Genomic DNA, 26,369 nt, shown 5'->3' with positions numbered 1-26,369 from the left:
GAGAGAGAGAGAAGGAGAGAGAGAGAGAGAGAGAGAAGGAGAGAGAGAGAGAGAGAGAGAGAGAATATATCCTGAGCAGGCTCCACACCCAGCACGGAGCCCAACTCAGGGCCTGATCCTACAACCCTGGGACCATAACCCAAGAGTCGGACACTCAGCCAAATGAGCCACCCAGACACTGTAAATGTTCTTTTATCAAGATTTTTTACAGTAAGCAATGTGGACTGCTGATTCAGAGCTCTGCTTTTATACTGATATCCAGGCCTCTCACATACGGCCCAGGTAAGTTCTGTTTGGTATAAAAAATCACGGTGGCCCCCTTCCCCTTGCTGGAGATTGCTTCAAACCAATGAGATGTGATGGGCAGTCTGCTGGAGAACTTCTGAGGAAAATATCATCATAGCTCTTAAAAAGAGAAGCAAAGAATAAGTAATGCTCTTTCTGCCTCTGAACAACCACAGATGTGCAAGGATGCAACACAACATCTTATGACCCTGACGTAGCCAACACAAGGAGGCTGGCTAAGAGCAAGACCATAGAAATAACCTGAGTACTTCATGAGCCAAGAAATTAACTGACCCGTAGGACTGATTTTGTGTAATTAGAGACAGATTCCTTTACTGTTTAAGCCATTTTGAATTGGATTTTGTTTCTTACATCCCAGAGCATCCTAAATGATACACTACCTCTTTGGAGGAGCAAGAAAATGGCTCTACCCTTTTGACAACATCCTAGCAACAAAGGAATGGTGGCTTCAAAAAAGGAGAGACTGAGATTGATTTCTCAGTAAGTGCTTTGGGAAAACCAGCTGTGAAAAGGTATTTTTAATAGCCACTCCTGATGCATGGAGAGTCCTTTGAAATCCTCCCAATGCAGCATAAACACTGTAATAAAATGACGATGAGCCACTATGAATGGTATGTGTGGGGATATACAAGATACTTGGAGCCATCATAATATATAAACATGAGGAAACCACCATGAAATTTGTCTTTATTATTCATCTACTCCTATTTCCTTGTACAATTCTAATATGGGGATGTCTTCTCTTTTCCACCCCTTCTACCTGATGAAGACACAGAATCACATGATTAGAAGGGAACTCAGAAAACTGAGGCTCAAGAGGTTGACTGATTAATTTCCACAAGGCCCCACAGCCAGCTTAGTTTTCTATTATTAAAAAGGCTTTATGCATGATTTTAAAACAAAGTCATTTGTTGAAACTCAATTTAATGCAGTGTCAAACTGTAAGGATATGGGAAATCAAAACTGGATTTTTTTAGTAATTTCATTATAAAAATCTCCTTTTTAAACTCACTTCTTGGAGGTTCTTTGTCCTATTTCCTTTTTAAAAAAAATTTTTTTAATGTTTATTTTATTTCTGAGGGGCGGGGGAGAGAGAGAGCATGAGCAGGGAAGGGGCAGAGAGAGAAGGAGACAAAGAATTTGAAGCTGGCTCCAAGCTGTCAGCACAGAGCCTGATGTGGGGCTTGAACCCACAAATGGTGAGATCATGACCTGAGCCAAAGTCGGATGCTTGAGCCAAAGTCTAATACTTAGTTAAATCCCAATCCATTCCACTCAATGCCATTTCTCTCTCCTAGAAAACCCCTGCATGTGGCCCATTCTCTAGGCCAGTGGTTCTCAAAAGACTCTTTGCATCATAATTACCTGGGAAATGAACCAGATGTGCAGATTCCCAAACAGAGTTCAATTTAGTAGAGCAGGGGTGTGGTCCCCCAATGTCAAGTGTGAACACAGCCAAGTGAGTCTAACTGTGCTTTGAGGGCATGTGACTAGGCACATGGCTCCAGATTGTATACTAGATTCCAGGATCCAATAAGAAAACACCTAATTATCATAGATTTAAGCTTTAACAACAAAAATGTGTGCATAGTTGCCTGTAATTTTTACGTTCCCCCTGAGGTCTGAAACAAACCCAAGAGCTCTATGATTTGGATGTTCCCTGGTAATCATTTGCTTGAAGGCTTTTTGAGTTTGTAACTATATCCTCCTCTAAGACTTTTATCCCCTCTGAACACATTTCTACATGGGATTAAATACAAAATGTCTTAACTCTCCCTCCACAGTGAAAATAAATCAATTTTGGAAAGTACTTCAAAAAAGCACTCTAAGAAATACACAAAATGTCTTCCCTTTGAATCAGACTCCTGAGAGGCACAGGGCAAACACAGTAGGTAAGGAGAGAAGTGAACACGAGTTTTCCAGCAGATCCAGCCTTGAAACCAAAACTTAGGAAGGAAGCTGAGTGTTAAGTAAGTGGACCAGAGGAACAACAGATGAGGCATATCCGAGGTTAAGTCTGAAACTGAGAAAACTGGAACTAAACAGACAAACTCCTTATTCCAAGTTAACTTGCCTCTCCTGGTCAATTTAAAAATGGGACACCGCTGTAAATGAGCATACAGCATTTAAGTGGAATCTGAGAACTCCTCTGGGTGCCAAAGCATTTTTTCAGAACTAAATAAATACTCCTTACTGGATTCAGCAATGCTCATTTATACCCATCTCCTCCAAGACACTTTAAATCCCCATCTTCTGAGATCAAGAACACAGCCTGCTGAGAACCTGAGTCTGTGTGTTGTAACATCAGCTCTGAGTCACTCTGCAGTCTCTATGTAGATTTCTTTTAACGATTAAATGAACAACAACAAAAAACCACATAAGCTCATAGAACCAAAGAAAATCACAGTGAGGTATCAAAAACAAGGCATAATGCTCCATAAATGCTATACTATAACTAACTCCAACAACAAACTTGGTTTAAATTGGTTAGAAGACAAAAAGCCAAGGTCAAGCTGTCACTTCCATATTATAGGTGTATTCCTTGTTAGTTCAGGGACAAAGATGAACTGAATTTAATGGGGTTGAGAGTGCTGAGTTGGACAAGAGGGAGAAAGCAAACTACCCTGTAGGAGATAAACAGGCTCAGTCCTCAGGGCAGTTTTACAATGGGCAAATTCAGTACTGGCTCTGCTGGATCACCATTTACTCTCCATCATACTCAGTCCAATTAAGCTCTCATCACAACTCCAAAGCTTGAAAAGCCCACCACTGTCGGCCGGTTGCTAAGCCTTCTCCTCCAGCTGCTCCCAGGAGGCTCAAAACCTAGTGGCCATACAACCGCCACGAGGATCCCCACACATACTTGGCTGGAGTACGTATCCGCAACTGCCTGTTTCAGTAAAGGCCCTTCAAGTGTGCAAAGTTTTGCAATTAAGATCTAAAACAGCTTTTCCATTTAACAAATGCCTGACTGGGTCGTGTGGAAGAGGCACCAAACCGTCATCTCCGAGCACGTGGAGTTACTTTTGAAAGCCCAATTCCCATTATTTTAAACACACTTCATCAGAATTCTTTGACACTTTTTGGGCATTCTCCTTGCATGTTCTCTGCTATGCTTAATTGTTTCTGAACACGCAGTTCCAATACGGCGCTGGAAAAAATACATGTGACCAATAATGGAGCAAACCTGGACTCTGCCTAATTGCTTCTGACCAACATGCTAAACACTCTCGTTTCTTCATAATTAAGATCTGCAGAAATCTTCATGGTAACACGTACACTCTCTCCCCAAATGGTAGGATCAAGTGCTTGGTAGAAATATGAAAACAAACCGGTATAATCTTCCTCAGCTCACTATCAACTTATTCCAAAGACCTGACTTAATGGCATGAGGAAAGTGTGGGAAAGGGCCAAATGTATAACACATCAATCAGTTCAGTAGAATGTAGGGCTTAATGGTTTAAGTTAGCTGTTACACTCTTTTTTAATACGCCAGTCTCCAAAGACATTCATCAAAGTCAGTGGAAGGTTAGAACATACATACATGTAGTCACTGACACAGCAAGGGAAGTCAGGAAGGCCATTCCTAAAAGGGTCTAGCAATATCAAGTACACAAATTCAAAACCATTCCAAGAGTAAATATTCTTAGCAGGAAAATCAGGCCTCTCGCGGAATGCTTTGATGATCTTGGAGGGGAAGTGGGCACTTGCCAAATTCCTTTATTCTCTAGGCTTTAATACATGTTACTTTTCAAATCAATGACATTGTAGTTAAAGGGGAGCCTACTATCCATTCATCTGACAGATGAAGAAACTAAGGAATTGAGAGGTTCTGTGGCTTGTCCAGTACTCATAAAGTGGCTTGTTAAGAACAATCAACTCTAGAACCCAGGCCTCTTTACTCCAAATCCCAGGTCTATAAACCCACAACATATTCCTTTTTGTCTCTGATTATCACAAGGACAGAGAACTCCTGGAAACTCTGCTTGTGACCCAGTTATCTCAGATGACATATTCCTGTTTGCCCTTGATCATGACAAGAGCAAAAGCCCCCTGACAACTCTGCCTGGTGGCCCGATATCATGGGCACTTCCCCAGCCTCCTCTGCAAAGATCAGCTGGCATTTGGTGCTGTTATCCACTGCAGTGAACATTTCACACATTTCTTTCCTAAGCCTCCGGCATACCTGATGCAATAGAGGGAGAGGGAAACATAAGCAGCATTGAGACCAGCTTTAGCGCTAAGACATGAACTTCCTAGGGGTGATAAAAGGGCAGCATTCGGTGTCAAACCTACTTTGCCAAGTGGTTCATGAGCAGCTGTAACATCTGCCTATTTTTCTCTGGGAGCCGATGAACAAGGCTATGGATTTCAGAGACTCGAGACTCCTGGTTCTCCAGTTCTGCAAAGGAAAGAAGGAGGTAGTATTTGATCAGTGTCACAGGCAAATCAGATTACAAGACAAAAATCAAAGGAAATCAAAGATTGGGCCCTAAGAGACCAAGGACTTCTCAAAGGTTTAAGATCCTGTTCTCCTCACTCATGACTAGATCTAGAAGTGTTTTTAATGATGCTTCTTGTAGCAGTTTATTAAAAAAATGACCGTCAGAGAATTCAAGCCAAAATGATGACAGGACGAAATGGAGCCAGTCAATTGCACACTCAGAGCAGGCAGAAACTTGGTAGCAGCTGGCTTCCTAGAATGACGGCTTCATTTCAAGGAAGGGAGGAACTTTATGCACTTGTCAAATGATAAACAAATTGTACATGAACAACATTACAAGGGTCTCAAGTATCAAAACAACGCCTCAAGATAGCATCCAACAAATCAAAGGTAACGTCCGGTTGTTCTCAATTCATGCATGACAACCAACCAGCCTGGTAGAAGAAATGGCTGGTAAAATATGTAAATCTTTCTGCCAGCCTGTAATCTCAATCCTGGCCTGCCATGGCTCGGCTGACTTTGGGCAAGTGGCTTCATTTCTCTGGGAGACAGAATGATAGTGCTCACCACACCTATTTATAGGACTGATGTGAGGTTTAATTAGAGAATGGCTGCTACAGGTTTGGAATTTCTCGGAGAAAGAAATCACATAAACATGATCTTCACTCCCAGCTTTCTCTCAAGTCTTTCTCCTCCCTCTTTTAAGGAGACAACTTGAGAAGATAAGGCCATCAGAACATTAGGTATTAATCAATTAGGCCAGTAGTGGCTACCAGGGTAAATGGACTCTGAAGGCTCAAAGGAAGCAGAGAGAGGCACAGAAACTCTCGACATAATAACACAGTGGAGACTCATGCCAGATTTAAATCTGATAGAGAATCTTACTGCTCCTTACAGGAGCCCTGCCCCACATCGACAGATTCCAGTATATTTAGGGTAGCTTGCACCTAATCCCTATGTATTTTAATACCAGTGATATGACGCAAGGGGCCTGGACGATATAGCTGAAGAATGATCATAAGCTGTAAATGGAAGCCATGATGGAAAGAGGACTGGGAAGTTATATAAATGGTGTCATATTCAAGGAAACACTTCCAATGCTCAATTTAGGTAATGTGCGAACTCTGATTCATTCTGCAAAATGCTACTCAAGGGCTGGGAAACAACCCAAGGAGTTAGAACTCCAATAATCAAAATTAGAAAGCCAAACTTGCTTTTCTCTCTTCCCCCCAACCCCAAAACACACTTCTGAAATTCCTCTCAACTGTAAATTCAACATGGTAGCAAGGCCCTTGACAATCCTAGTTTAGTTTCATCTCTATTTTGTGTCTACCTCATGAGCACGTATGTTGGTAGTTTACACGCAAAATATAAAGGGTAGAAAGTATTTATTTTGGGATATTGACTGTTCTTTGAAATAGAAAAATCTATCCCTCTCCCTCTTACAACTGTGACAAAAAGAAAACCTACTTGCTGCTTTGATGAAACTTCTTTGAAACTGGTACATCATGAGTGGTCCCGGAAGCATTCTGGGATAAAAGGATATACACAAGTCAGCTTCATAAAAACAATCACACTCTACAAATCGTGGCTTAGATGCTGCCCAACTGTATACAGACAAAGATCAAGGGACACAACAGCAACTCAGCTTAGTCCAACTGAGTTTCCCTTTTGAAAGGGTCCTGAGATTTCACATGACATTTTCACTCTTTCTTTTCAAAGGGAATGGATGCAACTATGTTTCCTAGTTACAACCAGGAAAGTGCTAATGTGAAAGTCTAGCACAAACCAAGAGATTTCCCTTTCAGTCGGTGACTCACCCATTGACAACAGCCTTTTAAGAGGTGTCTGAGAAAAAGGCAACTAACTAAACATTTGCAATTACCTGCGCTTAAACTCTTGTCTTCCCCAGCAGCTTGTTATTACAATCAGTTCCTCTGGAAACACTATGAGAGACTTCTGTGTTTTTGTGACCAATTCACAACCGAGTGTTTCTCCAGAATGCCAAAGGGCTGGATCCCCTAACGTTAGGCAAGATATAATCAAATTTTATCTGTTTTTTTTAAATGTTTTATACTTACTGTTTATTAGCTAATTACTATCAACATCCAGAAGGTCAGTGCTAAATACAAACCTCTGTAATATAGTTTTGTATAAACTACAATGGTAGTATTTGTGGTATGAATGTTTAAAGAATATGTTTACTCAGTATGCTTAACTGTAAACTTCAGCTTTTTTTCTGACAGTCCAAATAAGCTTCTCAACACACTATAAATTATTCTTGGCTCAGATTTTATTTTATTCTCATTGGATCTCCTCATTTGACTCTTGATAATCACTAGCATTACATCTTACTCATGACTTCAAGATCCTTCCATCAATTCCCCAATAGCCAATAAAACCTGCATCACTCATTCCTTTCCTATTGCTCTCCTTGGTTTTTGAGCCAAATGAATCTTCGCAAAATGTGAACAAATGCTTTTGTAATTCATGAGTGTAGTTCTCTTCTTTGTTGAACACTGGACCCTCCCCTAGCCTTCAAGTCCAGCGTAAGTTTTGGTCACTTCATGAAACCAATATGAAGGCAGCTTGACTCACCCATTCCCTTAATAACCAAGGGAGGGGCAGGGACGTAGGACGAATAGGACATATATTGTTAAAAGAAAAGGAGTCTCTTTAATAAAGGAATGTTTTCCAACGTAAGAGAAGGAGTCAAAAGGGACACCCGTTAAGTCCTCTACTTAATGGCCAATGTCAGCAACACAGTCAATCTGTACAAGGCACAAAACCACCAAAATACACGGGACATGTAGTCACACTGTCAACAGAATGAGATACGCAGTTCCTTCTTTTCTTAATAGAGTATTTGGGGATTTCAGGAAAGAGCCTATTTTAGGTTCTGTTAAAGGCTGATTCTCATAGTGGCTTCTCATAAAAAGCAAAGCTTCTTGAATCACTCAATGGCACCATCGCACAATGGCACCCCATCAAGTACAGAGGACTTACAACTGGTGTGACCAGCTGAGCTAATTGCACCCACACATGAGCTGTTTCCACATCTCAGACACCCACCCAGCAGCTCTCTGGAGGCTGAAAATAAAACTGCTTTCTTCCTGATTGCATGATAACAAGCTGGCACCCTGCCCTGCAAATGAAAAGCCCCTACCTTAGGTAGGTCTTCAAAGCACTAGTGATCGTCTTTATCTCCCATTCGGCACAGATATCAGTCTCCGTCTCAGAAGCAGTTTTGGGGTCTGAAAAGAAGAAAAGACCATGTGTAAAGAGGAGCAGAAAATACAGCTAAACACAAGAATACTAAAAACATTCAGCTTCCCTATTAACCAAAGAAATCCAAATTAAAACCAAAACAACACCTATTTTTTTGTGGGCTAAGAACATGGTTAAAAATGCAAATGTCTATGGACGGCAAAAATGCAGTGAAATGATCCTCTCATAAATTGCTGGAGGCAGAAGAGATAAAATGCAATAGTTTTGAAAAGCAATTTGGCAATATGTATCGAGTCATAAAAATGTTTATACCCTTTGAAGCTGTAATCCCACTTCTCACAATCTGGCCTCAGGAAATAAGATAAAGCAAGATTTAAGTTACATACCCCAGAAATGTTCAATACACACTAACGCTTTTCAACAGCAGAAAAAAATTTAAAAGGAGATAACCTAAATGTTCAATGATGAAAGAATGATTAACTTTGGCATGTCTCCCCGATGGAATATTATGTTGCATTTACATGATAATGCTAACCACGTAACACTATGGACAATGCCTAGCTTATCATGCAATATCAAGCAAAACACAAAAAAACAAAAACAAAAAAACACACCAAGATTTAAAAGTTTGTGAGAAACTTATAGGAATAAAGGCTGAAAGGAAATAGTCTAAAATTAAAATAGTGATTGGGTTAAAGTGTTAGAACTATAATCGTTTTTATACTTTCTATACTATGACTTTATTCCATTACTTTTTTTTAATTTTATTTTTTATTTTTAAAAATTTATATCCAAATTAGTTAGCATATAGTGCAACAATGATTTCAGGAGTAGATTCCTTAGTGCCCCTTACCCATTTAGCCCACCCCCCACAACCCCTCCAGTAACCCTCAGTTTTTTCTCCACATTTATGAGTCTCATGTTTTGTCCCCCTATTTTTATATTGTTTTTGTTTCCCTTCCCTTATGTTCATCTGCTTTGTCTCTTAAAGTCCTCATATGAGTGAAGTCATATGACTTTTGTATTTCTCTAATTTCACTTAGCATAATACCCTCCAGTTCCATCCACGTAGTTGTAAATGGCAAGATTTCATTCTTTTTGATTGCCGAGTAATACTCCATTGTATAGATATACCACATCTTTATCCATTCATCCATTGATGGACATTTGGACTGTTTCCTTACTTACATAAGTAAGTAAGGAAGGAAACTTACTGTTTCCTTACTAGATGGGGAAAGCGCAAGCGCGCGCGCGCACGCACACACACACACACACACACACACACACACATACATACCACATCTTCTTTATCCATTCATCTATCGATGGACATTTGGGCTCTTTCCATACTTTGGCTATTGTTGATAGTGCTGCTATAAACATGGGGGTGCATGTGTCCCTTCAAAACAGCACACCTGTATCCCTTGGATAAATACCTAGTAGTGCAATTGCTGGGTAATAGGGTAGTTCTACTTTATTTTTTTGAGGAACCTCCATACTGTTTTCCAGCTGCACCAGTTTGCATTCCCACCAGCAGTGCAAAAGAGATCCTCTTTCTCCGCATCCTCGCCAACATCTATTGTTGCCTGAGTTGTTAATGTGAGCCATTCTGACAGGTGTGAGGTGATATCTCATTGTGGTTTTGATTTGTATTTCCCTGATGATGAGTGATGTTGAGCATTTTTTCATGTGTCGGTTGGCCATCTGCATGTCTTCTTTGGAGAAGTGTCTATTCGTGTCTTTTGCCCATTTCTTCACCGGATTCTTTGTGTTTTGGGTGTTGAGTTTCATAAGTTCTTCATAGAGTCTAATCATTTATCTGATATGTTATTTGCAAATATCTTCTTCCATTTTGTTGGCTGCCTTTTAGTTTTGCTGCTTGTTTGCCTCGCTGTGCAGAGCTTTTTATTTTGATGATGTCCCAATAGTTCATTTTTGTTTTTGTTTCCCTTGCCTCCGGAGACGTGTTAAGTAAGAAGTTGCTATGGCCAAGATCAAAGAGGTTTTGCTTGCTTTCTCCTTGAGGATTTTGATGGCTTCCTGTCTTACATTGAGGTCTTTCATCCATTTTGAGTTTATTTTTGTGTATGGTGTAAGAAAGTGGTATTCCATTACTTTTATAAGTACTTTTTTAACCACCGTATGCTGAGAAGTGCAATGGGGACCACCATAATTACAATGGATCCTTATCATTTCTTGTCTCCTCTTGTGTAGACTACTAAATCAAGGTGTGTATTTTAAAGGAGCATGTATTATTAAGGGAGGGACCACTCCTATGGTTAGTCTTCCTGGGAAGCCCATAGGTAAATAAAAATAAGAGGCAGAGGCTGGGGAGTATGAATGATTTCACAAACCAATAGGGCCCCACCTTACTGCTGTTGACGTGGTCGGAAGTGATGTCCTTCAGGAAACTGAAGACAGAATCCAGCTTCTTCATACACAAGACTAGTTAGTGATTTGCCTCCCAACACTCGCTCCTGTTTCCTTTTGCACAGTGCCTCATGTTCCATCACGCTGTTATTCTTCTCTGGTTCCTACTGCACGTGCCTGGGGGAAGGCTCCAGCTTCCAGGGAGCTTCAGGATAAGATTTAGACAGACCGATCAAATCCCAGCATCTCTCTGGCCTCATGGCTGGTTCAGGGATTAGCCCAATACCTAAGCCAGCTGCATCAGGATGAACTTCAGGACTTTCCTGGAAGACAAGGGGAAGCCTGTCTGCTATTCCCTGTTGGTCTTACCTGCAAGGTTATCCAACTGTGCTAGGTGCCACCATCTAGATCCTCAGAGTCAAGTCTGACAGACGAAGCCAGAGACGAGAGAAGCAGAGACAGGTGGTCTGGATGATATGGGTGGAGTCTGTATATATCGCCATACTTTTTTAGTCATATGAGCCAATAAATTCCCTTTTTCCTTAAGCCAGGGAAGGTCAGGTTTTTGTTTTTTTGTTTGTTTGTTTGGTTTGTTTTTTTGAATAATCCAAAGAGACCTAAATGATACAGCAGGTGAGCAGAGACAGCCACTGGACTCTTTTTGGACAGTCTCAAAGGAAAAAGAGATTTCTCCTACAGAGTCAACAGCCATTCAGCTGGAAAGGAGGAATGAGTCACAGGTGGGCACAATGGATTTTCCATTTACTGGGAAAGAACCCACTTTCATTCTAGTAGGAAGAGGCCAAATAATTATGAGTAGATTAAGGATTTAGGCTCTAATCCCCAGGTAAGGGCACAAATCCAGCCAGTACTGACTGCTCTCAGTATGTTCCCCTGATACATATTAGATGAGATAGAAAAGACCCCAGCTTATCAACTCTTTGGCCCTTAAAGGCAGCAAACGCCTTTGCAGGTGACCCTGGGCATTAATGAAGTCTGTCTTGCCACACAGAACAAACACTGAACAACCTAGAGAGCGCAATTTTATTTCTAGGGTCACAGAATGGTCAACTCCAGAGTTCTATCACAGCAAATTTCTGAAAAGTGAACCCCAATGTCCAAAACGTCTGCCGCTTTAATTCTTTTCTTGCTTTGTCATCTCTTACTCCCTTAATGGTTTCTTCCTGTGGAAGAGTATGTACCAAAAAACTCTGCTTAGTCTGACCTTTTTCCCATCCCCATCCCTGAGCCACATGGAGGGCTGCCATAGCGCACGGCTCCTGGACGCGAGACAACTGTTACTGTACATTATTCGCAGGAACAAACCAACTTCTACCCAAGGAGAGAGCACGACACTAAACGAGCAGCAGCTGGCAGGTCTGGGAGTTATGAACTGTTCCATGGGACCACATTTAGCAAACTAATGATTAGCTTCCACTTATTCAGGCTCTGTAACCATAGGAATATTGTGTAACATTACAGAGAGGAGAGTCAAATTACAGCCCGGCCAAAGGGCTTTTTATAGCACCGAAGAGGCAAGGCTCATAACTTGAGGACATCCATTTTAATTTAATATCCAAACTATATTGAAGACAGCCTCCCAAACCACCTCGTTTTCAGAAAGTGCTGCCAATTTCCACACCTCCCTTACCGATGCTCCCCCTTCACCTAGCAGAGCTTCCTGGTGGCATCCGAATATGAGCCAAGGACACAATTACACTTTTCTTCTGAACTCAGTACATGTCTCTCCACCATGCGACCTCACCACTGCAATGCATGGTAAATGGACCTAAGCTAGAGGAGGAGACCAAGGTACAGAAAGGCAGCCTCTGGGGAAAGTGAAACATGAGTATTTCTTCCTGAACCTACTACCACATGAATTGAGAAAAATAGGAGACAGACTGGAAGCAGTGGTTACAAGCAGAAATCGTCTCAGAAATGTCATCCTGATCAGCTCCAATATCTCTAACGGTGTATGCACACACAAGCGCACGCATAAATACCTACAGCTTTTTAAAAACAAACAGAAGTACACTGTATATGTCACTTTGTACACTATGTTCATTTAACAGAATCTTAAGAAATTGTTGCTTATTGGCACATAAATTTATCTACCTCACAGTCTGTCCCTGCATCACAGTTGATGTCCTCTGTGAGGCAAATGAGGCTGTTCCCTGGGTTTTGCTATGAGAAACAGCGATATCAACTACTGTTTCCTTGTACCTGTCTTACATTTAGGAAAAAAATCCTACAAGTGAAATTTCCAGTTCAAGAAGTACACGTATTTTTAAATGTGAAAGATATTCCTCAACTACCCTCAGAGGCTGTCCCATGAGATTTCAGAGTGACTCCTTCCCCAAATCACTGACAACAACATCCAAAACTTTGATGTCAGCCAAACTGAGAGGTGGGGAAAAAAAGGTCATGTTTTTAATTTGCCTTTTTTAATGAGGAAGAAGGTTGAGAATCTTCTATGTGTGTTTTTGAAATTCATGGAGTACACTCACCCTTTTTGAGCACCCACTTCCATTTGTGACAAACGTATGCAGTCATGTAATGACCACAATCAAGATAAAAATCATTTCCATCACCCACAAAATACCCCCGTGCCCTTGTAAATCAACCCCCTCCCTCCACCGCCAGCCCTGGCAACCACTTTCACCAAGCCTAATACTCTTGAAATCTATCTGAGCTGTTATATGTACCAGTAGTTCAATCCTTTCATCACTGAGTAGCATTCAGTTTACAGATCTGCCACAATTTGTTCATCCATTCATTGGGTGATGGACATTAGGTATGTTTCCAAGTTTTTACTGTTAGGAACAAAGCTGGTATAAATATTTACATACAGGTCTTTCTATGGATTATAATTTCACCTCTTGGGTCAATACTTAGTAGTGAAACTGGGTAAAAAATGGTAGGAGTAGGTCATATAGTAAGTACGTTTCACTTCAACAGAAATCGCTAAATTGTTCTCCAAAACAGGTGGGTCATTTTGCTTTCCTACAGCAACCTCTTCATAAGCATGTGATATGGTCAGGTGTCTAATTTTGAAATTTTAGCTATTCTAGTAGGCATGAAAGGATAATTTATGTTTTAAATTTCCTTTTCTTTAAGAACTAATCATGGTGCTCATCTTTTTTTTGCACTTTTTGGTCATTTGTAAATTTTCTCTGGTAAAGTGTTCAAATCTTTTACCCATTTTTAAAACTGAGTTGGTTGTGTTCTTATTACTCAATTACTTGAGTTATTTTTAATATGTTCTGGATACAAGTCATTTACCAGATACACATCTTGCAAAACTTTTCTCATCTGTAGCTTGCCATTTCTTTTTCTTAATATCTTTTAAAGAGCTTAAGTTTTTTATTTGGCTCTAATTTATACGTTTTTCCTTTTATGTTTCCAGCTTTTTGTATTCTAGTTATGAAATCTTTTCTAAACCAAGGTCACCAAAATTTTCTGTTTTCTTCTACAAGTTTTGTAGTTTTAGCTCTTAGAGTTAGGAATATGATCCATTTTGAGTTAATTTTTATATATAGTCTAAGACAAAGATTTAATTTATTTTTCTCCCATATGGATTTTCTCCCACCAGTACCATTCGCTGAAATGACTATCCTTTCCCCACTGAATTATCTTGACGCCTTTATCAAACATCAATTGACCGGGGTGCCTGGGTGGCTCAGCTGGTTAAGCATCCGACTTCAGCTCAGGTCATGATCTCACACAGTCCGCGAGTTCAAGCCCTCCAAGTGTCACAGCCCTCTGTGTTGACAGCTCAGAACCTGGAGCATGCTTTAGATTCTGTGTCTCCCTCTCTCTCTGCCCCCTCCCCAAATAAAAAACATTAAAAAAATTAAGCTTCCTTTAACTAAAAACAAAAACAAAAACGATCAATTGACCCTATATGTGTGGGTCCTATTTCTAGATGCTCTTGTCTGTTCCCCTGATTTTTCTGTCATTCCTTAGGAAATACCACGTGATCTTACTCTGCTTGTACAAATGTTAGTTGTATTTTCTTTACTGTCTTTAAAATCTTCTCGAGCCTCTCACATTCTTCATCTCTACAACATCTTTAAGGAAGTTTATAAACATATACTATCCACTATGTAAATTAGACTTCATTTACCCTATAGGTAATTCTTTCAAGACTAGATTTAATACGTACCAATGTGATAAGTAAATTTGTATTTTCTGATTATATAAGTCATACATCTTAATAACTTTCATATTTTTTTGTATGTTTTTATATCTAGTGCCTAAGAATCCAGAGTATCCAGGGGTGCCCAGGTGGCTCAGTTGATTAAGCGCCCAACTTCGGCTCAGGTCATGATCTCACGGTTCGTGAGTTCAGGCCCTGAGTCTGGCTCTGTTGCTGACAGCTCAGAGCCTGGAGCCTGCTTCAGATGCTGTGTCTCCCTGTCTCTCTGCCCCTCCCCAGCTCACACTCTGTCTTGCTCTCTCTCAAAAATAAATACACGTTTAAAAAAAAAATTAAAAAAAAAAAAAAAAGAATCCAGAGTATCCACACCCACTGCTATACTAAGATCCAAAAGCTCTTACTGTGATAGATCCCTGTCTTTTGAGAACCTGCCTGCAGCATTCCAATAAGCACAAGTGATGGTGGGATGGGCAGAGAGGAAGGTGGGCTCGCATCTGGGCTGTTACCCGAGAACTCAGGATTATGGTTAATAGCAATCAATCCTTCATCCTAACAGTCTACAATGTCCCAGTCCTGCACCATCTGTCTGTTCTCCTTTACTGATGGGTAAAACTGGAATGCATTGCATGGCTCTGCTGCTTCCGTGAGTCTACAGTCTTCAAAGTCTGGGGTTGTTTCCAATCATTAGTAGGCAAGCCTTCAGATCTCAGAAGTTGTCATGAAGAATGACATAAAGAATCCTATTTAGGATTTCTTCTGAAAGAAGTCTTTTCTTGTTTTATTTATGCTACTCTGTACAAGGACGTGGAAAATGAAGGGCACAGAAAAAAGAATGTCTGTCTAGACATTCAAGATCTCAGAGGAGTAAGGAAGGACAGCTCATGGTGGGGATCAGAAATCTCTGGGTGACGCATGCTATTGTAATTTGGTGCTTTAAACCTTTGCAGTTTAACACCTTCCAGGTGTTCTCTGCAGCACTAACCTTGCTTTAGACATTAGTTAAAAAGGAAAAAATTACAGAATGAGGAAAACAAAAACCCACATCAACACAGAATTTGAATTCCTTCACCACCATTGTGAAATACTAATCAAGATGCACAAAAAAAGGGAAATGAAGTTTCAACAGCACAATTAGGTTCACAGTCAACATTCTGCCCGTCACCAGAGGAATATCCACTAGGCAGAACTCAGTGAAGTCCTGAGGAAAATCAACTTGCAGGAACAACATGATAGGCAATGGCCCTCCACACAGATATGGGGTACAACTTTGAGAATTTTTGCTGACATATAAAGAATCAGGAGAAAAACAGACTTCAGAAAGATTAAAAATAATTAAGATAAGCTTTTTCTTTAAAGATTGATAATTGCAGGATAATGAACAAAAAAACAATTTATTTTCCTTTGGAAAAATATGTGTAAAAACGCCTTCATCAGACCCCAAAATGTATAAAGGACTGACTATATGGTGATACGTAAAAGTAGTAGAGGGGGGAAGAATTTTCTCATTATACGATTATTGGTCAATCAGGTAAGTATTTGAGAAAATGGAGAGTTTCCATTTTACATAAATATATTCTTGATGGGTTTAAAGAAAACAAAAAAGTTTTGTAATCCTAGAATGGAGATCTTTTAAGGCAAAATTCATCTAGAAAAAGGACTAATTTCATACAAGACTGGACTTTGTTAAAAATTTAAAATATTCCTAAAGGGGTGCCTGGGTGGCTCAGTTGGTTAAGCGTCTGACTTCAACTCAGGTCACGATCTCGCGGTCTGTGAGTTCGAGCCCCGTGTCGGGCTCTGGGCTGATGGCTTGGAGCCTGCTTCCGATTCTGTGTCTCCCTCTCTCTGTGCCCCTCCCCTGTTCATGCTCTCTCTCTGCCTCAAAAATAAATAAACGTTAAAAAAAAAAATTTTTTTTTTAAAATAAAATAAAATAAAATATTCCTAAAAACAAAACCACAAGTGCCATGAATAAAGTTCAAGATAAATGACAATCTGGGAAAAAAATACTGGTGACATAGCCTCTGTATCTAGAAAGTTCTTACCATCACAAGATGGATGCACCAATAGAAAAGCAGGCTAAGAACACAAAACAGGCAATTCAGTAGAAAATAAATATAAATCTGCAGGAAACACAGGGGAAGGCCCAACTTCACCCAGAATTACAGAAATGCCAAGTTAAATAAAAAAGAGATGCATTAAAATTGTATTTATAATTTACATTCAAAAAAAGTAATACGAGTACGGCAAGGACGTGAGGTACGTGGCAGTGCGGTCTGCCGTCTGCTGAGAGCAAATTTGGGAATATCAGTTAAGGGCCTTGAAAACATGTACATTCCCTGACCCAGCAGTTCAACATCTTTAAATCCTAGGGAAATCATTCAACATGCATATGTAAGTTAAAAATAAAAACAGCCAACATTTATTTACTAACACGCAGAGGCTCTCAACTCAGCAACCCATATGAATCTTTTGTGTAATCCTCACATTATTGCAGAGGCAGGAGTTATCATTATAGATGATGAGAAACAAGAGTCGACAGGTTTAAATAATTTATGTAAAGTCAAATGAATAAGTACTCCAACTGCAACTTGTCTAACTCTGAGATACATGCTCTTAACCTCTGCATCCTCAATGGGGATGTTGACCTGAGTTTCTAGAATGATGAAAAATTGCAGTCAGCCTTTGTATCCAAGAATAGGAGGCTGATTAAAAAGTTGCATCTAGGGGCGCCTGGGTGGCTCAGTCGGTTGAGTGGCCGACTTTGGTTCAGGTCATGATCTCACAGTTCATGAGTTCGAGCCCCGCATTGGGCTCTGTGCTGAGAGTTCAGAACCTGGAGCCTGCTTTGGATTCTGTGTCTCCCTCTCTCTCTGTTCCTCCCCTGCTCACATGCTGTCTCTTCTCTCTCTCTCTCTCTCTCTCTCTCTCAAAAATAAAGATTTAAAAAAAAAATTTGCATCTAGAGGTGCCTGGGTGGTTCAGTTGGTTAAGCGTCCAACTCTTGGTTTCAGCTCAGGTCATGATCACACAGTTTGTAGGTTCCAGCCCCGCTTTGGGCTCTGTGATGACATTGTGGGACCTGCTTGGGATTCTCTTTCTCTTTCTCTCTATCCCTCCCCTGTCGTCACTCACTCTCTCCATCTCTCTCAAAATAAATCAACACACTTAAAAAAAAGTTGGATCTACACAATACATGCTACCCCCCCTCAGAAATCATACTCTAGAAGAACTTGAATAACATCTGAAAAGAGACTGTAGTGTTAGATGGAAAAAGCCTATTAAAAAGCAATATACATGCACAGTGTGATTCCAACTTTATCAACATTTTGTATTATAGAATATATTTTAAAGGTATGATAAAATGGTCAATGAAATTCTGATCTGCAAGATTTTTATTTTCTTCTTTCTACTTTTTGTATCTCTCCAAATTTGCTATAATGACCACTCGATTTTTAATGAGAAAAATTATTTAAAATTAATACAGAAACATACAGGAAGAGAAACTAGACATGTGATCAACAAGCACAGAGCTGATTTATATTTAAAAATGTTGGGCTAAAATTTGGAAAAATTTGTCTTAACATTCAGGGGAGAGGGGAAAACAACAGTTCACACATGGAAGAGACTATTTCTAGAACCTTTGAGTATCCCTTAGACCTTTTCACTCTTCACAGACTAAGGACCCCCACTGCTGGGAGAACATGATCAAGAGTAGCTCTGGTAGGACACTAGCACCGGGCTATACCACACGTACTACAAGAAATTCCAACAAGCTCTCTTAAGGAATCCTCATCAAGAGAAATAAAAAGTTCTCAAAGCACTGGCTCTTAAGATCCCTCTTCCAACCTCAAGCCCCTCAGTGTACCAGGAGTACATAAACTCAAAGTGATCAAAACAATTCTGTTTTTCCTTATTTCTAATCCATGTTTTCAATAATAACAACTCACTGCTGCACTTGTGAGAGACCTTAAAAATACTCCATATCTTACACATTGCCTGGCACCTAATAGGGGCATCCAATCAATACCGAGGAAAGCAGTAGTAAAATGAGTGGTTTGCACTCTGCCCCGCCATCTCACGGAGAGGTTTTGCAGTGTAGGAGCCTTATTTATTTCACACTCTTGGCTAATCCAGCTTAGTACCAGTACCAAGAATGGATGACGAGGATAGCATGTTCACAAAACGTAAGACAGACAGGGCTCTGCCTTTAGGTCTGGAGTCTCCCTGGTCTAAAAGGTGGTTCCTCACTTCCAAGATCCAAACTGGTCACCTTCACTGGTACTGAGAACCACTGACACCATTCTCCGCTTGTGATGAGATCGTGTATTAGGGTCATGTCTCAGCTCTGGTTGAGCCTCAGTTTGAATTCTACTCTATGTCTAATGCGCTCCTGGCAGGGGCAGCTGGCCTTGTGACTTTCAGCTGCTGGTTATTATTTTTTCATGACATTTCTCAGATGCTCATGATTATTTTGTCTGTCCCTAGGAAAACTGAGGAAGAGAACAGGACAAATATCTTGTTTGAGAGTCACTAAGAGAAGTGAGAAAAACAAGATCCTTTCATACCTCTCTTTGCTTAGCACAAGTGAGCTAAAGTGGTTCTTTTTTCTAACAAACCCATCTAAAATGTCATATTTCTTCTCACTAGTGTCACCTTACATAATAATCTGTCATCTATGAAATCTCTCTGCCCCATATCCAGTTAGTTACAAAGTCCTGCTGATTCTCTCTCTTCATTTGAGCCTTTTTTTCCTAACTTCAGAGCAGCTACTTGGTTCATCCCTGATAGGCTATGTGAGGCTTAATTATTTCCACTGTTTTCTTCCTCCATGCTTTTCCACGGTCAAATATATGCTCCCCATTGCAGCCAGCAGTCCCCTCTTAAAACTACAATCTGATCTTGTTAAACCTGTAACGGACATACTTTTATTGTTATCTACCCAGCAGCCATTATTTCAGGAAAGCACTCCTGCATCAATCTATTAACTATCCTGCTTGGTCCACGGGCTTCTACTGTCTAACCCCCTCCCTATTCCACCTCTGGGCCACACTCCCCCAACATCACCAGAGAGAGGCACAGGATCCAGGCCATCTGGATCCATCTGCTGTTAAGTCATGTGACTGCCCTGAAATTGAGAAATGAATCATGCCCCATGCTGACCAACCAAAGTCCTCAATGAACTGTCAAGAAAGATACTCTCTTTCAGTGATATAAGATTCAAAAACTGCTGAGACTGGACTACGTGGGACATTCCCACAGACAACATAGCCGATACCAAGACAAGCAGAGATCAGAGATAACGAGAAGCCAGAATAAAGGAATGGAAAAGGCTCCAACAAAGGTAAAGATGTCACTGGAGCCACCAGATCCTGCTATGCTTCTGCCATCTTGGACTTAGCAACTGTCAAATGATCAATCAGTAATTAAATTTACGGGCAGTCAACCCAGAGAAACAAATTTATATTCACATTTAAGACCCGTGCACAACTGTTCACAGCTTTATTCCTAACTTCTCCACACTGGAAACAACTCAGATGTCCCTCAATAAGTGCATGGTTAAACAAACTGGGTACATTTCTACAGTGGAATACTACTCAGCAATAAAAAAATAACCAAGTATTGATCCAATAACTTGAAATTATCTCAAGGGTATTATGCTGAATAAAAAAAAAAAAGCCAATCCCCAAAGATTACATATGAATCCACTGAGATAACTGTGAAATAACAAAATTAAAGAAATGAAAAATAGATTCTCAGGTGCTAGAGCCTAGGGAAAGCAGTGAGGTGCGACAGGTGAGGCAGATGGGTGTGGCCATAAAAGGACATCACAAGGGATCCTTGAGGTGAGGACACTGTTCCACATCTTGACTATATAATATCCTGGCTGTGATCTCCTACTAGAGGGTAACAAGACGTTACTACTGGGGGACAGTAGTTAAAGGTACACATCTCTCTACTGCATACAAATGTAAAATTATCTCAAAATAAAAAGTTTAGTTTATTAAAAAACTATCCCCACTGCAAATATGAACCAAGAACCAGATTCTCAGTGGCAGGGCACCTCACCAATAATCATAATTTCAAATAAAAGATCTCGCTGTACCTAGCAACACAACAGGGTTCTGCCAACAAGAGGCAAGGAGCTCTCTAGAAAAAGAGATAGAGAAAAGTCATTCTAGTCAACATGAGAGAGGAGATTTCCTTACGTATGAAAACTATTTTCAGAAACTGGAAAAAACAAAAACAAAAAACAAAAAAAACAAGACAGACAAATACTGGCAAGAGAAGGGTCCCTGCCCAGACACTGAGCAGGGACCCTAAGTGATAGTCCATCTCTGCAAGTGCATGGCTGGGCTTCCATGGGGATGAGTAATAGCCACTGATCTGTGAAATCTGATCTGTTTGCCATTTAAATCCATGTGACTCACTGAAGCTGGCTGCATTCACATCTAAAAATAAAGGAAATCTGCAGCCTAAGCAAATTGGCTCATGGGCTCATGGGGTTTTGATTCAAACACTACACATTTGAAGATAGTGGTTTTGTATTTTATACCAGCCAGCTCTAAGGGAGGTTTCGCTGCTCAAATGACAAGAGTCTACGTTGAAATCTAGATGCAAAGATGATCCAGGAATTATCTCCTTATATACATGTTGTGTGGCAGTCACGTGACACCTTCTTGGCAACAGGCAACATGAGATCTGAGGTCCTCTGCAGGCTAGAAGGATGCCCTTCCTTGGGCATTGGGTGTGCCCCACTAAATGCCTGCCTCCAAAAAGGACAGGGGGAGTCATGAGCTATTAAAGACACAGTAGGGTGTGGTGGTCACATGAGTGACTGAGCACCACTTGGACTGGCAGTGGCTGAGACTATAAACAGAGGGTGTGGTGCCTTGGACCTGCCATTTTTTTGTTCTGTCCAGTCCCACTAAGTACCTCTTCCAGTAATGCCGACATCCCTAACAACTGGTGAGTGGGGCAGCTGATTTCTGGGCGTTCCCTCCCGGACACCCAATTCCTTCCCAAGAGGCTGTTCATACCTACACAACTAGTGACTTTTCAGAGGTGCCCCCTCGACCTCACTGGGACCTGCCTCACACAGCCACTGTTGCACTCACCCATCAGGACACTCAGTAGCTTCTGGACTCTGGAATTGACCCCCACGATTCGGTAGAGCCCTTGCTCATTGATCCCTGAGGAAAGAAACAGTGATGATTTAATTAGAGGCACGTCAGAACACAAGTCAAGCCAACCCAGCCAGATGCACTTTTTTTCATTTTCTCAGTCCTTCTAAAAGCCGCTCTAATTAAAGTCCCCTGTCCCTCAGCTCTGCTCTTAGCGAAGGAGTGGGATTTGGTGCAGCTGTCTAGGATTTCACGGGTGTGCTGCACACTTCAGCCCTTGTGTTAGTTCAGTTCAGTCAACAGAGGGCAAAGAGACCTTCCTCTTCTCTTGCCAAATACAGCATCTGAAGAGTTTTGAAAGATGCAAAATATATACTTTTAAAGGTTACACTTAGCTGGTTTTTCAATTTAAAAAGCCAAAACTGACATGACAGAAATTTTATACTGTAGAAAAGAAATAAAAGCTTTACAATCTATTCTCAAATACAGAATAAGAGTACAGAAGTGTGGGTGCATCTTTAACTTTGGACAATGTTCGCCAGGACTGAGAAATTAGAAAATCAGATCATTTGCCACGTAAACATCATTTGTGAACAAAAAGGTGAATCACCTTCATTCAACCCAAGTAAATGTGCAACTCAACTAGTAGGGGATTACCTCCAAACACCTAAAGAACCAAAAACTAGCCCATCTGAGTGCTTTGTTCATTTATGTGCAAGGATAGGATCACTACTGTGCCATTTACAAAAGGGGACCATTTAAACCAAGTGACTGGAAATGATTTTTCTGTTACCCCTAGGCCCATCATACCTGACACCGCCAACCTAACTGGTCTCCTGCTTCCCATCTTATTCTCCTGAGGTCCATTTTCCAACCAGTAGCCAAAATGGACTTCTTAAAGTATGTACCAGTTCAAACCCTCTCTTTCCTTAAGGTCTTCCAATGGCCTCCCACTGCATTTAGACCACAAGCAAAACTTACTGCGGCCCACAAGGCCCTGCAGGATTAAGCTGAGGCCCACCTTTGCATCATCAACCATCTTTACTCTGCTGCAGCCACAATGGCCTTCCTCTTTCTCCAACGCATCAAGCCTGTGCCCCCATATCACAGCCTCTGCTCAGCAGCTTCCGGTGGAACATGCTTCTCCCGGATCTTATCATTCAGGTATCTGCTGAACTGCAACCTGTTCAACCTAAGGCATCTCATGACCAACATGAAGCCCAGTCCCCTCCCATTCTTTCTTTGTAGCAAGTAATAATATCTGAAATCATCATTTTTATTTACTTTCTTGTTTGTCTTTCTCCCAACCACCACAATATAAACTCTATGTACAGTGATTCTGTCTTCTTCACCATTATCTCCCCAGTACCTAGATCTCTATACGATACATGACAGAATGAATAAAACACTGTGTCATACTCCCTCAGGGCCACTACTTTGGGAGCAAAGCAGAATTTCTTGGAAGAAATTTGGGAAAAGGTTGACTCTCCAATGTCTCTAACAAGGCCTATGTAGAATTAATGAACAAAAAGAAGTGGTCTAGAATGACAGGATTTCATAGCTAAAAGGGGCCTATAAAAGCATGTACATCAGCCTGCACGGCTCAGGGACTAGCCTGGTCTAAAACTAAGGGATGGGCCTCAAGCTACTTAATGGCAGAACCATTATTCAGTAACGTGGCGACTTAAAGGGCTTGTTCTTTCTCAAGGGTCTTTACTTCTTCTGTCCTTGACCTTTCCTAGAACTTGATACAGCACTGTCTCCTGCTGGACAATGATTAACGAACCCCACAAAGTGTGGGAGGTCTGTTCAACTCTGGTCACCACAAATAATGTGTGTACATACATGCATTCCAGTAGCAAAATAACCACTTCCTTCAACTATTTATCTTAAAATGGCATTTAACTCACATTGTCCTCTTTTCCTTTTTGTGTCAAATGAAAACTTTCTTACAAGTTAAAACACATCATTTTCATTTTAGAGGAGAAGTGGACAAAGAGGCAGAGGTGAGGACACCAAACCACTGGTGACCTTGTTCTTCCTCTGTAACTTATTGTGCTTATTTTCTGGTTTTACATCATAAAAAGTTGACCCCCTGAGATACGGGCTTGCATTTATCATACAGGCTCTGCAAAGGGGTTTAAATGATTATGTTTCCCTATTGCTGGTTTGGCTGCTGAAAACTGAGACAAACACGTAGCCTACCTCGGGCAAGTGTGTGAATTTCACAGTGGAGGGGAGGGGATTTTTGTTTTGACCTTAGTTTTGGCTCCATTTTATGCCTCTACCTTTATTAACCCTGTACCTCTTATTCCTCATTCTTTTCTTCTAAAATGAAAATTAATATACCTACTGAAAAATTACCTTAGTAATAGATACTTTAAAAATTTAGAAACTGCAGTTAAGGCACGTAGATAAATCAAGGGATGATAGTAAGAACAGCAGAGAGACCACTGACAAGTCAAGGATGCCTGTGCATATATGCAACTCCCCAGCCCCTGCCATCCCCAGAGTGGATTCATGCTGTACAGGCTGTTTTATAGCTTTCGTTTTTCATTTAATATATAATAATGAAAACCTTGCATGTCAATAAATGTATTTCTACTGCAGTTACAGTGATTCACAGCTTTTTACCGCATGGATGTACTACTGTTGATTTAACCAATTTTTGAAACATTTTGAAACATTCTGATTTTTCCCGTTAACACCACAGTGTAAACGTCTTTATGGCTCAACCTGCCCATGTCCTTATTTCCTCCAGATCAATTCCCAGAAATCTCACCTACTGTTACTTTATATTCTCTGACTGTATTTTACTTATCTTCACAAGCTGCCTTAACTCTTCATTGAAGGAAGATATAGCAGAAATACGCATTTATAAAATCTCAGCATACATTAAAATAACTACTTTGGAAAGAACACTTTCTGACTGGGTAGGAGGAGAGGTTCCTAAAGTTTTTTTTTTTTTTTTCCCCTCCCCTTCTACTCAGTGCCTCATAGACTTTATAAAGATACTTATATTTCTTAACCAGTCAGAGTTATAGATCCTGCTTTAAAAGATAAAACTTCTTTTAATCAAATAAAAAAGACTGGTGGGTTCTGAGGCTGTGGAATAGTAAGATTCACATCTTTGACAATGGTTCAAATCAAATTCACAGGAAAGATAGTCATCAGCTTTTCTCAGGGGTACAATAGACCAGAGCAGTCAAAGCTCCAAACTGCTGGAACTGAGAAATCGCCCTTGTGGCAACATCTGAGGCGGTGGTGGAGACCATTGGGAGGAATCAGTTTCCCTAATCGCAAAGTTCTGTTCTGCTCCTACAGACCCAGGTTAGGTCCATGTGCTACAGACAGGGCCTGACTACAGCACTGCTGCAGGAAACCAGGGGCCTGACTCCTGCCTACCTGCAGAGTCGCCAGGGACTAGCTTCCCAAAGCATGGTTATTAACCAGTTGTCCAAAGACCCTGGGGGTACACTAGAGAATTCCAGGTGTCAATGAACTTAGATAGGAAAACCATTACACCTTTACTTTCATGAGCCTATAATTGAAATTAAACATTTCCTTCCATAATAAGACACAAATCACAGCGTTAGCAATACCTGAGTCTTGGCCAGAAATCAGGTATTTTCATAACACATTGAGACTGCTATAGCCATCTTGAAATATCACTACAAGTGACCCTCGATCACCATGGGTTTGAAATGCAAAGGTCTACTTACATGTGGACTTTTTTCGATAAACTCAGTATAGGACTATATATATATTTTACGATTTCCTTAACACTTTCTTTTCTCTAGGTTACTCTATTATAGTATTACAGTGTATAATACATATAACATAAAAAATACATGTTAACTGATTGTTTATCTTATAGGAAAGGCTTTCCAGTCAACAGAAGGCTGTTAATAGGTGTTTGGGGGAAGTCAAAAGTTATACGCAGATTTTTGTCTGGCAGGGGGTGGGAGGTCAGCACCCCTAACTCCAGCATTATTCAAGGATCAACTGTATTTCTGAATTATGCCAATTATGACACCCACCACTATTACTTGTTATTTAAAGTGGTAAGAAAGAAGTATATGTATTATTATATCACAAAAATGTTTTTCATTATTTTAACTGAATTCCAGTAACTAGATTCCTTATTATCTCGTATCTTTGACACATGTGCATTGAAAACACTCTTGTATCAGCCAAAGAGGCTGATGACAGCAAATGGGTCGAAGGCCTCTGCTTCAGAGCAACACGACTCGTGGAAACACACCAACAATGGCACTTGGAGAGTTACTGAGTCACTCAAAATCAGGAAGCAGGTAGCAGGTCTGACGCCTCACCAGATACATGACCTTCACCAAGAACAATGCCATGTGATGAACAACTTTACCTCTGGTTTCCACAGCGTGGATGCATTTCCTGATGATGCTGAAGCCAATGCTGTCCAACTGTGCAGCTGGAAGAGGAAGAAAGGGGCTGTCAGGTTGTTGGTCATGCATAAACCATCCTCGGACAAGGCCTGACAGACCCAGGATCAATCAGTCCCATGGTTTGGCCACATACAAGAATGATTAAAAAAAATTTGCTGGCATCCACTGAGAATTTACTGTATACCAGGTACAGTTCTTTTATTTATTTTAGTTTATTTATTTTGAGAGAGAACAAGCAGGGGAAGGACAGAGAGAGGGAGAGAGGGAGAGAGAGGGAGAGAGAGGGAGAGAGAGGGAGGGAGAGGGAGAGAGAG

General features: G+C 40.7%; 1 protein-coding gene across 5 annotated transcripts in view; it reads right to left on the bottom strand.

Annotated features, from left to right (window-relative positions):
- Positions 1–26,369, bottom strand: part of ARHGAP26 (Rho GTPase activating protein 26) — a 424,192-nt gene that overhangs the window by 149,692 nt on the left and 248,131 nt on the right. For all 5 annotated transcript variants that reach the window (XM_049649399.1, XM_049649398.1, XM_049649400.1 and 2 more), the window contains 5 exons: positions 26,016–26,081; positions 21,626–21,700; positions 7,917–8,004; positions 6,221–6,279; positions 4,603–4,708 (listed from right to left, as the gene is read on the bottom strand). In XM_049649399.1, coding sequence (XP_049505356.1) covers positions 4,603–4,708; positions 6,221–6,279; positions 7,917–8,004; positions 21,626–21,700; positions 26,016–26,081 — 394 coding nt within the window. The remainder of the gene's footprint in view (positions 1–4,602; positions 4,709–6,220; positions 6,280–7,916; positions 8,005–21,625; positions 21,701–26,015; positions 26,082–26,369) is intronic.

Source organism: Panthera uncia (genome assembly GCF_023721935.1).
Source record: "Panthera uncia isolate 11264 chromosome A1 unlocalized genomic scaffold, Puncia_PCG_1.0 HiC_scaffold_17, whole genome shotgun sequence".
Classification (NCBI taxonomy): domain Eukaryota; kingdom Metazoa; phylum Chordata; class Mammalia; order Carnivora; family Felidae; genus Panthera; species Panthera uncia.
This window is presented reverse-complemented; position numbering and strand designations above follow the sequence as displayed.